Genomic DNA, 16,299 nt, shown 5'->3' on the forward strand with positions numbered 1-16,299 from the left:
GAGATGATCATGTTTTGTAACCGAGTTATCGGCAACTGGCAGGAGCCATATGGTTGTGGCTTTATTGTATGCAATGCAATCGCACTGTAATGCTTTACTTTATCACTAAGCGGTAGCGATAGTCGTGGAAGCATAAGATTGGCGAGACGACAACGATGCTACGATGGAGATCAAGGTGTCGCGCCGGTGACGATGGTGATCACGACGGTGCTTCAAAGATGGAGATCACAAGCACAAGATGATGATGGCCATATCATATCACTTATATTGATTGCATGTGATGTTTATCTTTTATGCATCTTATCTTGCTTTGATTGACGGTAGCATTATAAGATGATCTCTCACTAATTATCAAGAAGTGTTCTCCCTGAGTATGCACCGTTGCGAAAGTTCTTCGTGCTGAGACACCACGTGATGATCGGGTGTGATAGGCTCTACGTTCAAATACAACGGGTGCAAAACAGTTGCACACGCGGAATACTCAGGTTATACTTGACGAGCCAAGCATATACAGATATGGCCTCGGAACACGGAGACCGAAAGGTCGAGCGTGAATCATATAGCAGATATGATCAACATAGCGATGTTCACCAATGAAACTACTCCATCTCACGTGATGATCGGACATGGTTTAGTTGATTTGGATCACGTAATCACTTAGAGGATTAGAGGGATGTCTATCTAAGTGGGATTTCTTAAGTAATATGATTAATTGAACCTAAATTTATCATGAACTTAGTACCTGATAGTATCTTGCTTATTTATGTTTGATTGTAGATAGATGGCCCGTGCTGTTGTTCCATTGAATATTAATGCGTTCCTTGAGAAAGCAAAGTTGAAAGATGATGGTAGCAATTACACGGACTGGGTCCGTAACTTGAGGATTATCCTCATTGCTGCACAGAAGAATTACGTCCTGGAAGCACCGCTGGGTGCCAGGCCCGCTGCTGGAGCAACACCAGATGTTATGAACGTCTGGCAGAGCAAAGCTGATGACTACTCGATAGTTCAGTGTGCCATGCTTTACGGCTTAGAATCGGGACTTCAACGACGTTTTGAACGTCATGGAGCATATGAGATGTTCCAGGAGTTCAAGTTAATATTTCAAGCAAATGCCCGGATTGAGAGATATGAAGTCTCCAGTAAGTTCTATAGCTGCAAGATGGAGGAGAACAGTTCTGTCAGTGAGCATATACTCAAAATGTCTGGGTATAATAATCACTTGATTCAATTGGGAGTTAATCTTCCAGATGATTGCGTCATTGACAGAATTCTCCAATCACTGCCACCAAGCTACAAGAGCTTCGTGATGAACTATAATATGCAAGGGATGAATAAGACTATTCCCGAGCTCTTCGCAATGCTGAAAGCTGCGGAGATAGAAATCAAGAAGGAGCATCAAGTGTTGATGGTCAACAAAACCACTAGTTTCAAGAAAAAGGGCAAAGGGAAGAAGAAGGGGAACTTCAAAAAGAACAGTAAGCAAGTTGCTGCTCAATAGAAGAAACCCAAACCTGGACCTAAGCCTGAAACTGAGTGCTTCTACTGCAAGCAGACTGGTCACTGGAAGCGGAACTGCCTCAAGTATTTGGCGGATAAGAAGGATGGCAATGTGAACAAAGGTATATGTGATATACATGTTATTGATGTGTACCTTACTAATGCTCGCAGTAGCACCTGGGTATTTGATACTGGTTCTATTGCTAATATTTGCAACTCGAAACAGGGACTACGGATTAAGCGAAGATTGGCTAAGGACGAGGTGACGATGCGCGTGGGAAACGGTTCCAAAGTCGATGTGATCGCAGTCGGCACGCTACCTCTACATCTACCTTCGGGATTAATATTAGACCTAAATAATTGTTATTTGGTGCCAGCGTTAAGCATGAACATTATATCTGGATCTTGTTTGATGCGAGACGGTTATTCATTTAAATCAAAGAATAATGGTTGTTCTATTTACATGAGTAATATCTTTTATGGTCATGCACCCTTAAAGAGTGGTCTATTCTTATTAAATCTCGATAGTAGTGACACACATATTCATAGTGTTGAAACCAAAAGATACAGAGTTGATAATGATAGTGCAACTTATTTGTGGCACTGCCGTTTAGGTCATATCGGTATAAAGCGCATGAAGAAACTCCATACTGATGGGCTTTTGGAACCACTTGATTATGAATCACTTGGTACTTGCGAACCGTGCCTTATGGGTAAGATGACAAAAACACCGTTCTCCGGTACTATGAAGAGAGCAACAGATTTGTTAGAAATCATACATACAGATGTATGTGGTCTGATGAATGTTGAGGCTCGTGGCGGATATCGTTATTTTCTCACCTTCACAGATGACTTAAGAAGATATGGGTATATCTACTTAATGAAACACAAGTCTGAAACATTTGAAAAGTTCAAAGAATTTCAGAGTGAAGTTGAAAATCATCGTAACAAGAAAATAAAATTCCTACGATCTGATCGTGGAGGAGAATATTTGAGTTACGAGTTTGGTGTACATTTGAAACAATGTGGAATAGTTTCACAACTCACGCCACCCGGAACACCACAGCGTAATGGTGTGTCCGAACGTCGTAATCGTACTTTACTAGATATGGTACGATCTATGATGTCTCTTACTGATTTACCGCTATCATTTTGGGGATACGCTCTAGAGACGGCTGCATTCACGTTAAATAGGGCACCATCAAAATCGGTTGAGACGACGCCTTATGAACTGTGGTTTGGCAAGAAACCAAAGTTGTCGTTTCTGAAAGTTTGGGGCTGCGATGCTTATGTGAAAAAGCTTCAACCTGATAAGCTCGAACTCAAATCGGAGAAATGTGTCTTCATAGGATATCCAAAGGAAATTATTGGATACACCTTCTATCATAGATCCGAAGGCAAGACTTTTGTTGCTAAATTTGGAAACTTTCTGGAGAAGGAGTTTCTCTCGAAAGAAGTGAGTGGGAGGAAAGTAGAACTTGACGAGGTAACTGTACCTACTCCTTTATTGGAAAGTAGTACATCACAGAAACCTGTTTCTGTGAAACCTACACCAATTAGTGAGGAAGCTAATGATAATGATCATGAAACTTCAGAACAAGATACTACTGAACCTCGTAGATCAACCAGAGTGAGATCCGCGCCAGAGTGGTACGGTAATCCTGTTCTGGAAGTCATGCTACTAGATCATGATGAACCTACGAACTATGAAGAAGCGATGGTGAGCCCAGATTCCGCAAAATGGCTTGAAGCCATGAAATCTGAGATGGGATCCATGTATGAGAACAAAGTATGGACTTTGGTTGACTTGCCCAATGATAGGCAAGCAATTGAGAATAAATGGATCTTCAAGAAGAAGACTAACGCTGACGGTAATATTACTGTCTACAAAGCTCGACTTGTCGCAAAAGGTTTTCGGCAAGTTCAAGGGGTTGACTACGATGAGACCTTCTCACCCGTAGCGATGCTTAAGTCTGTCCGAATCATGTTAGCAATTGCCGCATTTTATGATTATGAAATTTGGCAGATGGATGTCAAAACTGCATTCCTGAATGGATTTCTGGAAGAAGAGTTGTATATGATGCAACCAGAAGGTTTTGTCGATCCAAAGGGAGCTAACAAAGTGTGCAAGCTCTAGCGATCCATTTATGGACTGGTGCAAGCCTCTCGGAGTTGGAATAAACGCTTTGATAGTGTGATCAAGGCATTTGGTTTTATACAGACTTTTGGAGAAGTCTGTATTTACAAGAAAGTGAGTGGGAGCTCTGTAGCATTTCTGATATTATATGTGGATGACATATTACTAATTGGAAATGATATAGAATTTCTGGATAGCATAAAGGGATACTTGAATAAGAGTTTTTCAATGAAAGACCTCGGTGAAGCTGCTTACATATTAGGCATAAAGATCTATAGAGATAGATCAAGACGCTTAATTGGACTTTCACAAAGCACATACCTTGACAAAATTTTGAAGAAGTTCAAAATGGATCAAGCAAAGAAAGGTTTCTTGCCTGTGTTACAAGGTGTGAAGTTGAGTCAGACTCAATGCCCGACCACTGCAGAAGATAGAGAGAAAATGAAAGATGTTCCCTATGCTTCAGCCATAGGCTCTATCATGTATGCAATGCTGTGTACCAGACCTGATGTGTGCCTTGCTATAAGTCTAGCAGGGAGGTACCAAAGAAATCCTGGAGTGGATCACTAGACAGCGGTCAAGAACATCCTGAAATACCTGAAAAGGACTAAGGATATGTTTCTCGTTTATGGAGGTGACAAAGAGCTAATCGTAAATGGTTACGTCGATGCAAGCTTTGACACTGATCCGAACGATTCTAAATCACAAACCGGATACGTGTTTACATTAAACGGTGGAGCTGTCAGTTGGTGCAGTTCTAAACAAAGCGTCGTGGCGGGATCTACGTGTGAAGCGGAATACATAGCTGCTTCGGAAGCAGCAAATGAAGGAGTCTGGATGAAGAAGTTCATATCCGATCTAGGTGTCATACCTAGTGCATAGGGTCCAATAAAAATCTTTTGTGAGAATACTGGTGCAATTGCCTTGGCAAAGGAATCCAGATTTCACAAAAGAACCAAGCACATCAAGAGACGCTTCAATTCCATCCAGGATCTAGTCCAGGTGGGAGACATAGAGATTAGCAAGATACATACGGATCTGAATGTAGCAGACCCATTGACTAAGCCTCTTCCACGGGCAAAACATGATCAGCACCAAGGCTCCATGGGTGTTAGAATCATTACTGTGTAATCTAGATTATTGACTCTGGTGCAAGTGGGAGACTGAAGGAAATATGCCCTAGAGGCAATAATAAAGTTATTATTTATTTCCTTATATCATGATAAATGTTTATTATTCATGCTAGAATTGTATTAACCGGAAACATAATACATGTGTGAATACATAGACAAACAGAGTGTCACTAGTATGCCTCTACTAGACTAGCTCGTTAATCAAAGATGGTTATGTTTCCTAACCATGAACAAAGAGTTGTTGTTTGATTAACGGGATCACATCATTAGGTGAATGATCTGATTGACATGACCCATTCCATTAGCTTAGCACCCGATCGTTTAGTATGTTGCTATTGCTTTCTTCATGACTTATACATGTTCCTATGACTATGAGATTATGCAACTCCCGTTTGCCGGAGGAACACTTTGTGTGCTACCAAACGTCACAACGTAAATGGGTGATTATAAAGGTGCTCTACAGGTGTCTCCAAAGGTACATGTTGGATTGGCGTATTTCGAGATTAGGATTTGTCACTCCGATTGTCGGAGAGGTATCTCTGGGCCCTCTCGGTAATGCACATCACATAAGCCTTGCAAGCATTGCAACTAATGAGTTAGTTGTGAGATGATGTATTACGGAACGAGTAAAGAGACTTGCCGGTAACGGGATTGAACTAGGTATTGAGATACCGACGATCGAATCTCGGGCAAGTAACATACCGATGACAAAGGGAACAACGTATGTTGTTATGCGGTCTGACCGATAAAAGATCTTCGTAGAATATGTAGGAGCCAATATGAGCATCCAGGTTCCGCTATTGGTTATTGACCGGAGACGTGTCTCGGTCATGTCTACATTGTTCTCAAACCCGTAGGGTCCGCACGCTTAAGGTTTCGATGACAGTTATATTATGAGTTTTGATGTACCGAAGTTTGTTTGGAGTCCCGGATGTGATCACGGACATGACGAGGAGTCTCGAAATGGTCGAGACATAAAGATTGATATATTGGAAGCCTATATTTGGATATCGGAAGTCTTCCGGGTGAAATCGGGATTTTACCGGAGTACCGGGAGGTTACCGGAACCCCCCGGGAGGTATATGGGCCTTAGTGGGATTTAGTGGAAGAGAGGAGAGGTGGCCAGAGCTGGGCCGTGCACCCCTCCCCCCCTAGTCCGAATAGGACAAGGAGAGGGGGCCGGCGCCCCCCTTCCTTCTCTCTCTCCTCTTTTCCCCCTCCCGAATCCAATTCCAACTAGGAAAGGGGGGGGGAATCCTACTCCCGGAGGGAGTAGGACTCCTCCTGGCGCGCCCTATCCTGGCCGGCCGCACCCCCCCTTGATCCTTTATATACGGAGGCAGAGGACACCCCTAGACACACAAGTTGATCCACGTGATCATATTCTTAGCCGTGTGCGGTGCCCCCTTCCACTATAGTCCTCGATAATATTGCAGCGGTGCTTAGGCGAAGCCCTGCGACGGTAGTATAGCAAGATCGTCACCACGCCGTCGTGCTGACGGAACTCTTCCCCGACACTTTGCTGGATCGGAGTCCGGGGATCGTCATCGAGCTGAACGTGTGCTAGAACTCGGAGGTGCCGTAGTTTCGGTGCTTGATCGGTCGGGCCGTGAAGACGTACGACTACATCAACCATGTTGGGCTAACGCTTCCGTTGTCGATCTACAAGGGTACGTAGATCACACTCTCCCCTCTCGTTGCTATGCATCACCATGATCTTGCGTGTGCGTAGGAAATTTTTTGTAAATTACTACGAAACCCAACATCACACACCAGAAGGTGGTCTTGTTTATTCGAGACAGGAAGATGGAAATCACGTAGAATCTTTTGAACGACCGGAAGGGCAGTGTGCCCTAGGCGCTTGTGCCACCGAGAGGTGGAAGGCTTGATGGCAGCAAGAACTTGGCGTGGAGGTGCACTTTGCCGTCCGGTCACGGGGAACAAGCCTCATCTACTCTTGTTTTGCAGAATTGTTCTCCAGGTGGCCTGATCCTTAACAAGAAAGAATTCAGGATGAAGCTCAATGAATACATCATTATCTCGCATAAGATTATAGGAAGAAAGAAGGCTTTGGTCGGCACTAGGGGCATGAAGGATGTTGTTGAGATGTAAGGAACCAGAGGGAGTAGATAATACTGAATGACCAATATGCGCTATGTCCATACCTTGCCCACTTGCCGTGTGAATTTGGTCGGTGCCGGTGTAGCGATCACGGACGGCTAGCTTCTCCAACTCGCCGGTGACGTGATCTATGGCGCCGGTGTCGAGATACCAATTGGTATCCACGCCGTAGGAGTGGGCAGAGTTGGCGAAGCGTGGGTTGCCACCACTACCGCCGCCACCACCGCGCCCACCACCGCCGCGTCCGCCACCACCGCTGCCTGCAGGGTTACGTACATTGTTGTTGAAGCCTTTATCGAACCTCTTCTTGCAGCGCCACGCACCGTGGCCTTCCTCCTTGCAGATTTGACAGCGTTCGCGGTCACCACGGTCACCGTTCTACTGGCGCGACGCACCACCGCCGCCACCATTGCCTGAGTTGTCGGAGTAGTTGCCCCCGCCGTAGCTACCGCGTCCACCACCCTGACCACCCTGACCACCGCGTCCGCCGCCGTAGCCGCCACGACCACCCTTCGCAGCGAGGTTGGCAGAGTGATGAGCGGGGAAGGCGGCGTGCTGGGCAGTGATCCGGGCCTCCGCAGAGAGCAACGGCGAGAAGAGCTCGCTGAGACCGATCGGCCGATCGGTGGCAGCGCCCGTGGAGATGGAGGTGACGAACCCGTTGTAGTCGGGCTCGTGCATGAGGCCCTCGAGGATGTGCGAGACGATACCATCCTCCTCGAGGGGCTTTCCTGCAGCAGCAAGTTCATCTGCTAACCCTTCATCTTCGTGAAGTAAGCAGATGCGGAGAGATCGCCCTTGCGGGCGTTGCCGATCGCCGAGCGAAGCTGAATTTGACGTGCTCGGGACTGCGCGGAGAAGCTCTCGACCAGGGCTTGCCAGACGCCCGCGGCCGTGGTGTGATTGGACACCTGCATCAGAACTTCACGGGATAGAGATGCGAGCAAAAAAGTTAGGACCCGTTGATCTTGAGTAACCCAGATTGCATGCTCTGGATTGGGCAGCTCGGTGATCTTCTTCTTCCCATTGGTCTCCTTCTCGGTGACGATGACAGCAGCGGGTTCCTTGATCGAGCCGTCAAGGTAGCCCATCATCGCCGCAGACCTGACGTGCGGAAGAACTTGGACCTTCCACACCAGGAAGTTGTCACGGGTGAGTTTCTCCGTGATGGTGTGGCCGAGGGAGGCGAGCGAGGGCATGGCCATGGCGTGGGAGGAGGAAGAAGATGACATGATCTAGATGTGTGGAAGAACTAGGCTCTGTATACCATGTAAAACGAGAGGCTGGAAGCGCATGCCGGGGCAGGGGCGCATTGCGTGTTTATATAGGCCAAACATGCGGCTAAGATTACAAAGGAGGTTAGGGGTAGGTTAGGTGTGGATTGATCTCCAAGCTAAGCTAACTACCAAGATCTAATCACAACAACCTAACCTATCCTAACTACAACACGCACGCCACATATCTAGCCGGCACGGTTTACAACATACCGTGGCAAGGCATACAATGATGTTTAACAAAAATGTAATCAAAATGATATTGTGTTTTCCCTTATTTATTTAAATACTCGCTCTGATCTAAATTTTGAACTAAAACCACAACACTTATTTCTGATCGGAGGGAGTAGCAATTTTGCCTTCCTACCTAAGGTTATGTACAACTCTAGTTATTTGGTTTGGAATGGTTTCTTTGCCGAGTTTCATTTGAAGACAGGGCAGGTCAGGCACATATTTCCCCCTAAATTCATTAGTAAGCATGCATCTATTGGAATACCTAGTCTAGGAGAACTGAAGAGTTAACAGCCGAAATAATTTGGTTGATTAACGAAGGAACAGCTTGTAGTGCACTATATATTTTTTCTAAGACGCGGATCAGTTAGGATCGGCCTTTTTCCCCTTTCCTCTAAAAATCTAATTTGGGTCCTAACTAACTGGATTGTATATAGCTTAGAGGACAAACAGTGGCAGTGCAATTGTGCATATCAATCTCAGATAAAGGAATGAATGGAAAATGTGATTCAAATCAAAGAGCACAATTGTACAGTTCGCGTTACCATGCTAAACTTCTAGGGTTCAAAGAGCGAGTAGAAGCAGAGCAGCACTTACAAGATGACCTTCCCATGGTTCGAAGCCACAGAGTATCACTTGGTTTTGTTTTTAATCAAAGCCACGGATTGATTGATTAACCACACATACATTTTGCTTCCCAGTGTCCATCCTACCACAAATGAAAAAGATGAGCACTATCGTCTACAATGACTGACAAGATGTTTTTCGAAGTGACACCAGATCCGACCAGTGCTGCACAAGGAGAGACAGTCGACAAGATTATGCGGCTGCAGCGCCGAGTGGGAGCTCAGGCTATCCCTGCTAATGGCGCTTCTGTCTGCAAGACGGTAGCCCTCAGTTCGGTTCCTCTCTGCAATGTCGAAGCTCAGGTAGACGGTGTCGCCTCTAATGGCGCCAGAAGGGAAGGCCTTGATAGGCACCGAGAGAGAGCAGTACATGCCGATGAACAAGGCATGTCCCCCGCCGCCGAAGCTGTTGGCTCGGCACAAAGTCCCGGCGCCCAGATCCAGTCGATACACGTCGTACCTCCTCTTGGCCGCGTTATTGTTGTCATGGTGTCGCGAGAACCTACGGTGCACCAGCGTCAGCTCTCCGGCACTGTCCATCAGGTGCAGAGTGTCTGCCATCGGGGAAACCGGCATAGGCAGCTTGGCAGCCAGCTCCAGGCGTGGCGGCTGATCCTCCAGCACCATGACGCCGTCAATGGTGGCACAGTAGAACCGTCCTGCGATCATCGAGGAAGCCGTTCGCAGCAGATTGTGGAAGTTCAACACCGTCCAGTGGTCATCGCCGGGCTTTGCCATGCCGAGCATGTTGAGCCTGTTGAAGGAGAGCACCACCGTGGAATCATCGCTGAGAACGCCGGAGCCCCAGGCCGGAAAGTGGGTGTCGAAAGCGGCGGTGAAAAGGAGGCCGTCGTTCCCCTGATGGGACACCAGCGCGGTGAGCGGCGGGAGCTGGGTGAGATGGCGCGTCAGCGGGTTGAGCAGGTGGACCTTGGTGCTCCGCGGCCAGTCGAGCACGACGAGCAGGCCCTCGGCGGTGAGGGCGAGCACCTCCTGGTTGTGGAGCTCCGGGAGGTGCACCTGGATGCACTCGCCGGTGGAGGAGTTGAGGAAGCGGCGGCGGTTGGGGGCGTCGATTCGCTCCCGGGGTTCCCGGAGCATGAGCCACCGCCGGGGGTGGAACCGGCGGTCGAGGCCGCCGTGCGCGCGCGGGTCCGCGCAGCACCGCCGCCACGGGCCGCACGCGGCGCGGAAGCGGAGGTAGTCGGCGACGTCGTGGGCGAGGACGCGGTCGGCGATCGTCCCCGCCAGCCCGTCCCCGAGACCAGCCCAGTCCCTCAGCCTATTTTCAGAGGGAGGCATGGAGACGGCGCGGCTCGCGGGTGCTCGCTTTGCTTCGACCCCAAATTAGCGCGCCGGGAGGGAAGAAGATCCGACCGCGCACCGCCGCCGCCGTCGTCGCCGGAAGAGGTGCGGGGAGGGAGGGCGGCTGGTCCAGATCCGACAGCCGCCGTGGCCGTGGCCGCGGTGAGCAGCACCCCGGCGGCGTGCGAGGAAAGAAGAAAAAGAGGAACGCCCAGTGCGGCAGCGTGTGGCCACTGGCCAGCGACTGGAGTAAAGAGTACTGTATGAAGGTCCTACATGAAGAGTCAGCCTTTAAGATTCGGAAGATTGATATACAGACGGTTGAAAAGACATACAAATCATCAGGAGGGCATATGCTCTAGTTTAGGGCCTCTTTGATTCGGAAGATTTTCAAAACACAGGGATAGAAGAAAAAATATAAGGGGAGATCCGCCGCCTCGCGAGCCATCTGATTTGACACAACTCTAGCGCCGAGTGCCCGAGTCTTTCTTCACTTTTGCAACATACATTATATTGCAGTTTTTTTTTTTGCAACAAGGGTCGTACTGTAGAAAATATTTGAAAAAAAAGGGTGTGTTGTAAATTTTATTTTGCAACACAAGTTATGTAGCAGATGTTTTTCTGCAACAGAGCTTATGTTTCCGAAAAACTGCATTGTCGAGTTGCCACCGCAACATCCCTATATTTTGGAAACATGAATGATGTTGCAAAATCTTGAGTTACGGTGCGTGGGATTAGACTGACACTTGGTTGGCTCTTGATGCAGCGGACATGGAGTGTAGAATCGGCCGGATGAATGTAATCATTTTCCAAAAAAAAGAAGTAGAGATTAGAGTTGCATGCCATTTTCTTCCCTTTTAACAGGAGAACCTTCTAATATATTCATCAACTGTTAAGATAATACAAAGAACATCATACATAAAAATTACATTCAGATCCGTTGTCGGAGTAATGGGCCACAGATAGGCTAACGCAAGGCCCAAAACCTTTCAAGACATCGGGGCTGACTACGCCCCTCGAGACGCCAGATGAAGAGCCGCCTTCTGGAGGACGGCTGAAGGAACAGTCGGCTGCCCGCATGCAGCCGAGTCCTAGAGGCGAGGTCAAGACCGGCCGACTCCCGCCTGGCGGCTTCCAGAGAAGCCGGCCACGGGGAGTCAGACCACGGCACCAACAAGGCCCATGCCCTCATCAGGGGGGTGGGTGGGACGGGGAGTGGCAACAGTGAAGCCCACTCCCTCCCCTTTTTCAGGAGATGGCTAGGCCACAGTGCGCTGTACCAACGGAGATCTCCGTCTGGCGCGGCACTGTTGCCATGCCATCCCTGACATCAGCAACAGTGGGCGGAGTCCTGTACCCACGACGGCCTGTCAGTACGGTCCATGGACGACGGGCTCTACCGGTCAGCGAGAGTCCAGAAGACGGCAAGAGCGCCACCAGACGGACCTGTAGGGAGCCGGCCACCGGGAGTCGGCCTGCCCCTCCCACGGGTTCCCCGCGCCGTTAACCAGACGAGACAGGGAGTGGCTACAGTGATCACCCGCCAGACGGCGGGGCTGTAGCCACGACCCCATGACCAAGCCTGCGTCATTAGAAGCACGGCTACAGTAATCAGCAGCCGGCAAGACCCGCAAGCGGCGGGTACGGCCTGTCGGCTCCGTACCAGACTAGTCGGCGGGCCCCAGCAGTCGACTGAAGGGCCGGCAGGCGAAGAGACTGACGGCTGGGCTTTGGGCCTAGTCAGTTTACCGTTATACCCCTGGGGTAGGCCTATATAAACCCTCGAGGGCACCCATGCAAAGGGTTCCGACCCATTAGAACTAGACCAGATCATAGAAGGAGGAGAGAGCTAGCCCTGCCTTCTCCTACCTTCAGCATACAGCTCGAGGAGCGCCCTTGTATTCACTTTGCCTTAGTGATCATGCGGAGACCCCGCAGAGCAGGACTAGGGGTGTTATCTTCTAGGAGAGCCCCGAACCTGGGTAACGTACGTCGGCGTTCGTGTCTACGCCTTATCCCGCTTCCGGGCACCGGCGACGTTCTACTCACCCGCACCATGATAAGCCATCCATTGGCATATGTCGCACCCAAGCCCCCACATTCGTAGACCACCTAGCGACGACTACAAGCACTGGAGCGAGCCGAAGATGAGCCGAACACAGATGAACGAAGGTCGGATCCACGAAAACAAAACGTCGGCCGAATCCTACAAGATCCGCCAGAGACAAATCTTCACACGTCCCCAATGACACTGGAAGCACCGCCTTGACAGAGACTGGTCCGAGAGAACCATATTCTATCGTCAGATAGCCGCCGTCGCGTCACCTCTTTGGGAAGGACACAAACCCTAACAAACTAAAAAAAGCCCTTCCACCGGCAAGGGTCAGGATCCACCGCATCTCCAGGCCCTAAGGCGAGACGAGGTAGATCTGCGGCAGCGGCGCTGGCAGGAGGCACAAGAAACCTTGTCCATCGGGTGTCCTCCTTAGAAACGTATTCAGCTATCCACACATGCCATTTTATTGTATCGTGAGGATGTTTAACTATGCATAATGCATTGAAGAAATACATGGTTGTTCATAGAGGTTGGATGGATGAAAAACTACCAATGAAATCTAGTGCAAATGAATGTAATGAAAAATTCATATGGTTGTTGTCTTACGAATCAAACAACCCATGTAAAAAAAATCCGTAAGAATCAAAATCCTTTCAAATTTCTTAGCAAATTCTTTCAATTAAAGAATCCTTTAATAGTACTTTCTTCGTTCCAAAATAAGTGCCTAGTATTTAATCAGTGACCATAATTGCGACACGGTGTCGGAAACCAGCATTTTCATATGAACAACCCTCACGAACCAACTCGATCGCAGGCGTCCGTTTATGACCGAGCTGCGACCCTAGCCGTGCGATTGCCCATCTGCTTCGCAAAGGGCACTCCAAAACCTTAACCCCCGACCACTCTTCTACCTTTCCTTCCCTCCCGCCGCCGCCGCCGCCGCCCGTACGAGCGAGCATGCCCAGCGCGTTCCACTCCCTCCGCCCCTCGCTCATCAAGCGGAAGCACAAGCACAAATCCACGCGCCGCGGCGGGAAGCGCCCCAAGAAGACCGGCGAGTCGACGAGCCCCGCCGCCGGAGGCGAAGACGCCTCCTTTGACCTGAAGGGCTCCGCCTCCGCGTCCACCGCGGCTGGGCGCGGCGGAGGAGGCAGCCTCGTCCAGCCGCTCGGGAACCTCCTCCTCGCGGCCGCCGGGCGCACCAACCTCCGGGACGCGAGCCTCGGCGGGCTTCGCGAGCTCCCCGACGACCTCCTCCTCGACGTCCTCGGCCTCCTGCCCGCCCGCGACCTCGCCGCGCTCTCCGCGGCCTCCAAGGCGCTCTACGTCATCTCCTCCCACGATCCGCTCTGGCGGGCCATCGTCCTGGACGAGCTCGGCGGCGACTTCGCGTTCGCCGGCTCCTGGCGCGCCACCTACATCGCCGCCGTGTCTGGCCGCCCCCATCGCCCCCCGCGGGCCCTTGAGATCAGCGGCTTCTACTCGGACTACCTCTTCCAGAGCTGGCTGTGCGCCAACATGGAGATGCGGGCCGAGTGGCTCGAGCGAGACACCATTGACCGCCGCCGCGGCTTATCGGTGGAGAAATTCATCGCAGAGCACGAGGAGCCGAACTGGCCGGTGCTGCTTGAGGGGTGCCTTGATTCCTGGCCGGCGCTGCAGAAATGGACGAGGGAGTATCTGCTGGAAGTCTCAGCCGGCAAGGAGTTTGCCGTCGGTCCGGTGAGCATGCCACTGGACAGGTACTTCCAGTACACCGACAATGCGGAGGAGGAGAGGCCATTGTACCTCTTCGACGCGAAATTCGCCGACAAGGTTCCGGAGATGGGGAGGGACTATGAGGTGCCGGCGTACTTCCAGGAGGACCTGTTCAAGGTGCTCGGGGAGGAGAGGCCGGATTACAGGTGGGTCATCATCGGTCCGGCTGGATCAGGGTCATCGTTCCATGTAGATCCTAACTCGACATCGGCGTGGAATGCTGTGATCAAAGGGGCCAAGAAGTGGGTGATGTTCCCGCCGGAGGTGCCGCCACCAGGGGTGCACCCAAGTTCGGATGGGGCAGAGGTCACTAGCCCTGTGTCTATCATGGAGTGGTTCATGAACTTCTACGGAGCCTGTAGGACCTGGGAGAAGAGGCCGATTGAGTGTGTGTGCCGGGCTGGGGAGATTGTGTTTGTGCCTAATGGGTGGTGGCACCTGGTTATCAATCTTGAGGAGTCCATTGCCATCACTCAGAACTATGTGAGCAGGTTAGATTTCAGATTCCATACAGTTTCTCTGTTTTTCCACTTCATATATGTGTTAGTACCTATTATGCTTACTAAGCAACCATCAGGAAGCATAAATACAGGAGCTTCTACAATATGTATCATTTATCTAGGGCGAACGACTGTACTATTTTGTACCTTTTGTATGGACACATTCCCAAAACTATTATCTCCATGCCACTTGAACAATTAAGCGTACACAGCCTGAATTGCAAGAATTTCCAATAAAAAAATCAATTCAAAACCAAGGTTCTGAGCTTCTAACTCTATATTTGTTGCTTAAATAAAGTATGTATACTACATTTTGTTGACAGAAATTTGGGTAGTATTCCTCAAATTAGTTCTATGCATATCACTTCAGCACTGTGAGATAGAGGTGGTCTTGCCATTGTGTCAGTTACGAATTATGATCAAGTATAAAAAAATACTTGGTCTTCCAAAAGAGTATCTTTGGTTTAAGAACCATGTTTCCTAGTTTATACTCCCTCTGTTTCGAATTATAAGATGTTTTGGATATTTCAATATGGACTAGATACGGACTAAAATGAGTGAATCTACACACTGAAAAATGTCTAGATACATTCAATTTAGAAGAAAGCTAAAACATCTTATACTTCGGAACGGAGGGAGTACATGACACCTTCTTCATGATCACATAATTTTGATTAAAATTTAGCCTTTAAATCAACGAAGATTAAGATGAATCCTGGCTTTAGCTCCATATCTCTGTTTCTGGGGCAGTTACATGGTTGAATAGATATGCAAAATTCTTTAACTGGATGATTTTAGCATAGTGTAACTTTTTTTATGAGTGAACATGCTATTTTCATGAAAAATATATATCTTAATAAAACGGTTTCTCTTTCCTTATGAAATATCCAGGAGGAACCTGTTGAATGTTATTGACTTTCTCAAGAGGCCCAATGCAAGCGAGCTTGTGTCAGGGACCAAGGACAGGGTGAACCTGCACGACAAGTTCCGGAAGGCCATTGACACAGCTTACCCTGGGACGATTAGTCAGCTTGAAGTTGAAGCTCAGCAGAAGGCTGCTGCTCGGAAGAAGAAAGTCGCATTCTGGGATTCTGCTGTTGACGCTAACACTGGAGGATTCAAGTTCTCCTTTTGATTTTCTTGCAGCAGCTAGGTCTGTGGACTTAACATTTGATCTTCTCCTGTTTACATGAGCAATCACATTCGATTTGCTTTGAGAACCTGGGTTCATGGGCCTTTGCATTCATCTGCTTGCAGTCAAGCAGATTATTTTGATTGTACAAGGCTATGAGCATCCTAGAACTTGGAAGTTGGTCCCGGTTGTTATTGTAAGGTTTGTACCATGTATTACATCATGCAAATTTTGATCTTTGATCTTCAAAAAGTTGGGCTGAAAATTGTTTGCATATTGCCAAGTTGACAGTGCACTAAGGTTATAGCACATTCGATGCTCAAGTATGCGTCAGTACCTATGTTCATGCATTATAGATCACTCGTACCGAACATTACGGATCACTCGTACCTTGATATCTCTGCGAACATCAATGTAATAGTAGCACTTGGCATTGTAATTCCTCCAGAATGGACTTGCGCTCTTAATATCATTGCACTTATGTTCATCCTAAGCTTTGGAAGAGCTTGGTCTCAGATATCATTGT

At 48.9% G+C, this 16,299-nt stretch overlaps 3 protein-coding genes across 3 annotated transcripts; 1 reads left to right on the forward strand and 2 right to left on the reverse strand.

The window, feature by feature from the left end:
- Positions 1-7,643: 7,643 nt before the first annotated feature.
- On the reverse strand, positions 7,644-8,096 carry LOC147960945 (uncharacterized). The gene has a single exon (XM_087533599.1). The coding sequence runs from the start codon at positions 8,094-8,096 to the stop codon at positions 7,644-7,646; it is 453 nt and encodes a 150-aa protein (XP_087389725.1).
- An 820-nt stretch (positions 8,097-8,916) lies between these two features.
- Positions 8,917-10,579, reverse strand: LOC147960946 (uncharacterized). The gene has a single exon (XM_087537221.1). The coding sequence runs from the start codon at positions 10,322-10,324 to the stop codon at positions 9,131-9,133; it is 1,194 nt and encodes a 397-aa protein (XP_087393347.1). The 5' UTR covers positions 10,325-10,579; the 3' UTR covers positions 8,917-9,130.
- A 2,657-nt stretch (positions 10,580-13,236) lies between these two features.
- On the forward strand, positions 13,237-16,038 carry LOC125521784 (transferring glycosyl group transferase). Its single transcript, XM_048686847.2, has 2 exons — positions 13,237-14,632; positions 15,533-16,038. The coding sequence occupies exons 1-2, from the start codon at positions 13,341-13,343 to the stop codon at positions 15,774-15,776; spliced, it is 1,536 nt and encodes a 511-aa protein (XP_048542804.1). The 5' UTR covers positions 13,237-13,340; the 3' UTR covers positions 15,777-16,038.
- The last annotated feature ends 261 nt before the right edge of the window (positions 16,039-16,299 follow it).

Source organism: Triticum urartu, chromosome 7A (assembly GCF_056163025.1).
Source record: "Triticum urartu cultivar PI428250 chromosome 7A, HENAU_Tu73, whole genome shotgun sequence".
Lineage (NCBI taxonomy): Eukaryota > Viridiplantae > Streptophyta > Magnoliopsida > Poales > Poaceae > Triticum > Triticum urartu.

Excerpts from the sequence above, each read along its gene's own strand:
- LOC147960945 (XM_087533599.1), bottom strand. The coding sequence starts at position 8,096 with ATGGCCATGCCCTCGCTCGCCTCCCTCGGCCACACCATCACGGAGAAA.
- LOC147960946 (XM_087537221.1), bottom strand. The coding sequence starts at position 10,324 with ATGCCTCCCTCTGAAAATAGGCTGAGGGACTGGGCTGGTCTCGGGGAC.
- LOC125521784 (XM_048686847.2), top strand. The coding sequence starts at position 13,341 with ATGCCCAGCGCGTTCCACTCCCTCCGCCCCTCGCTCATCAAGCGGAAG. Across the intron at positions 14,633-15,532 it reads ACTCAGAACTATGTGAGCAG|GAGGAACCTGTTGAATGTTA; the intron begins GTTAGATTTCAG and ends TGAAATATCCAG.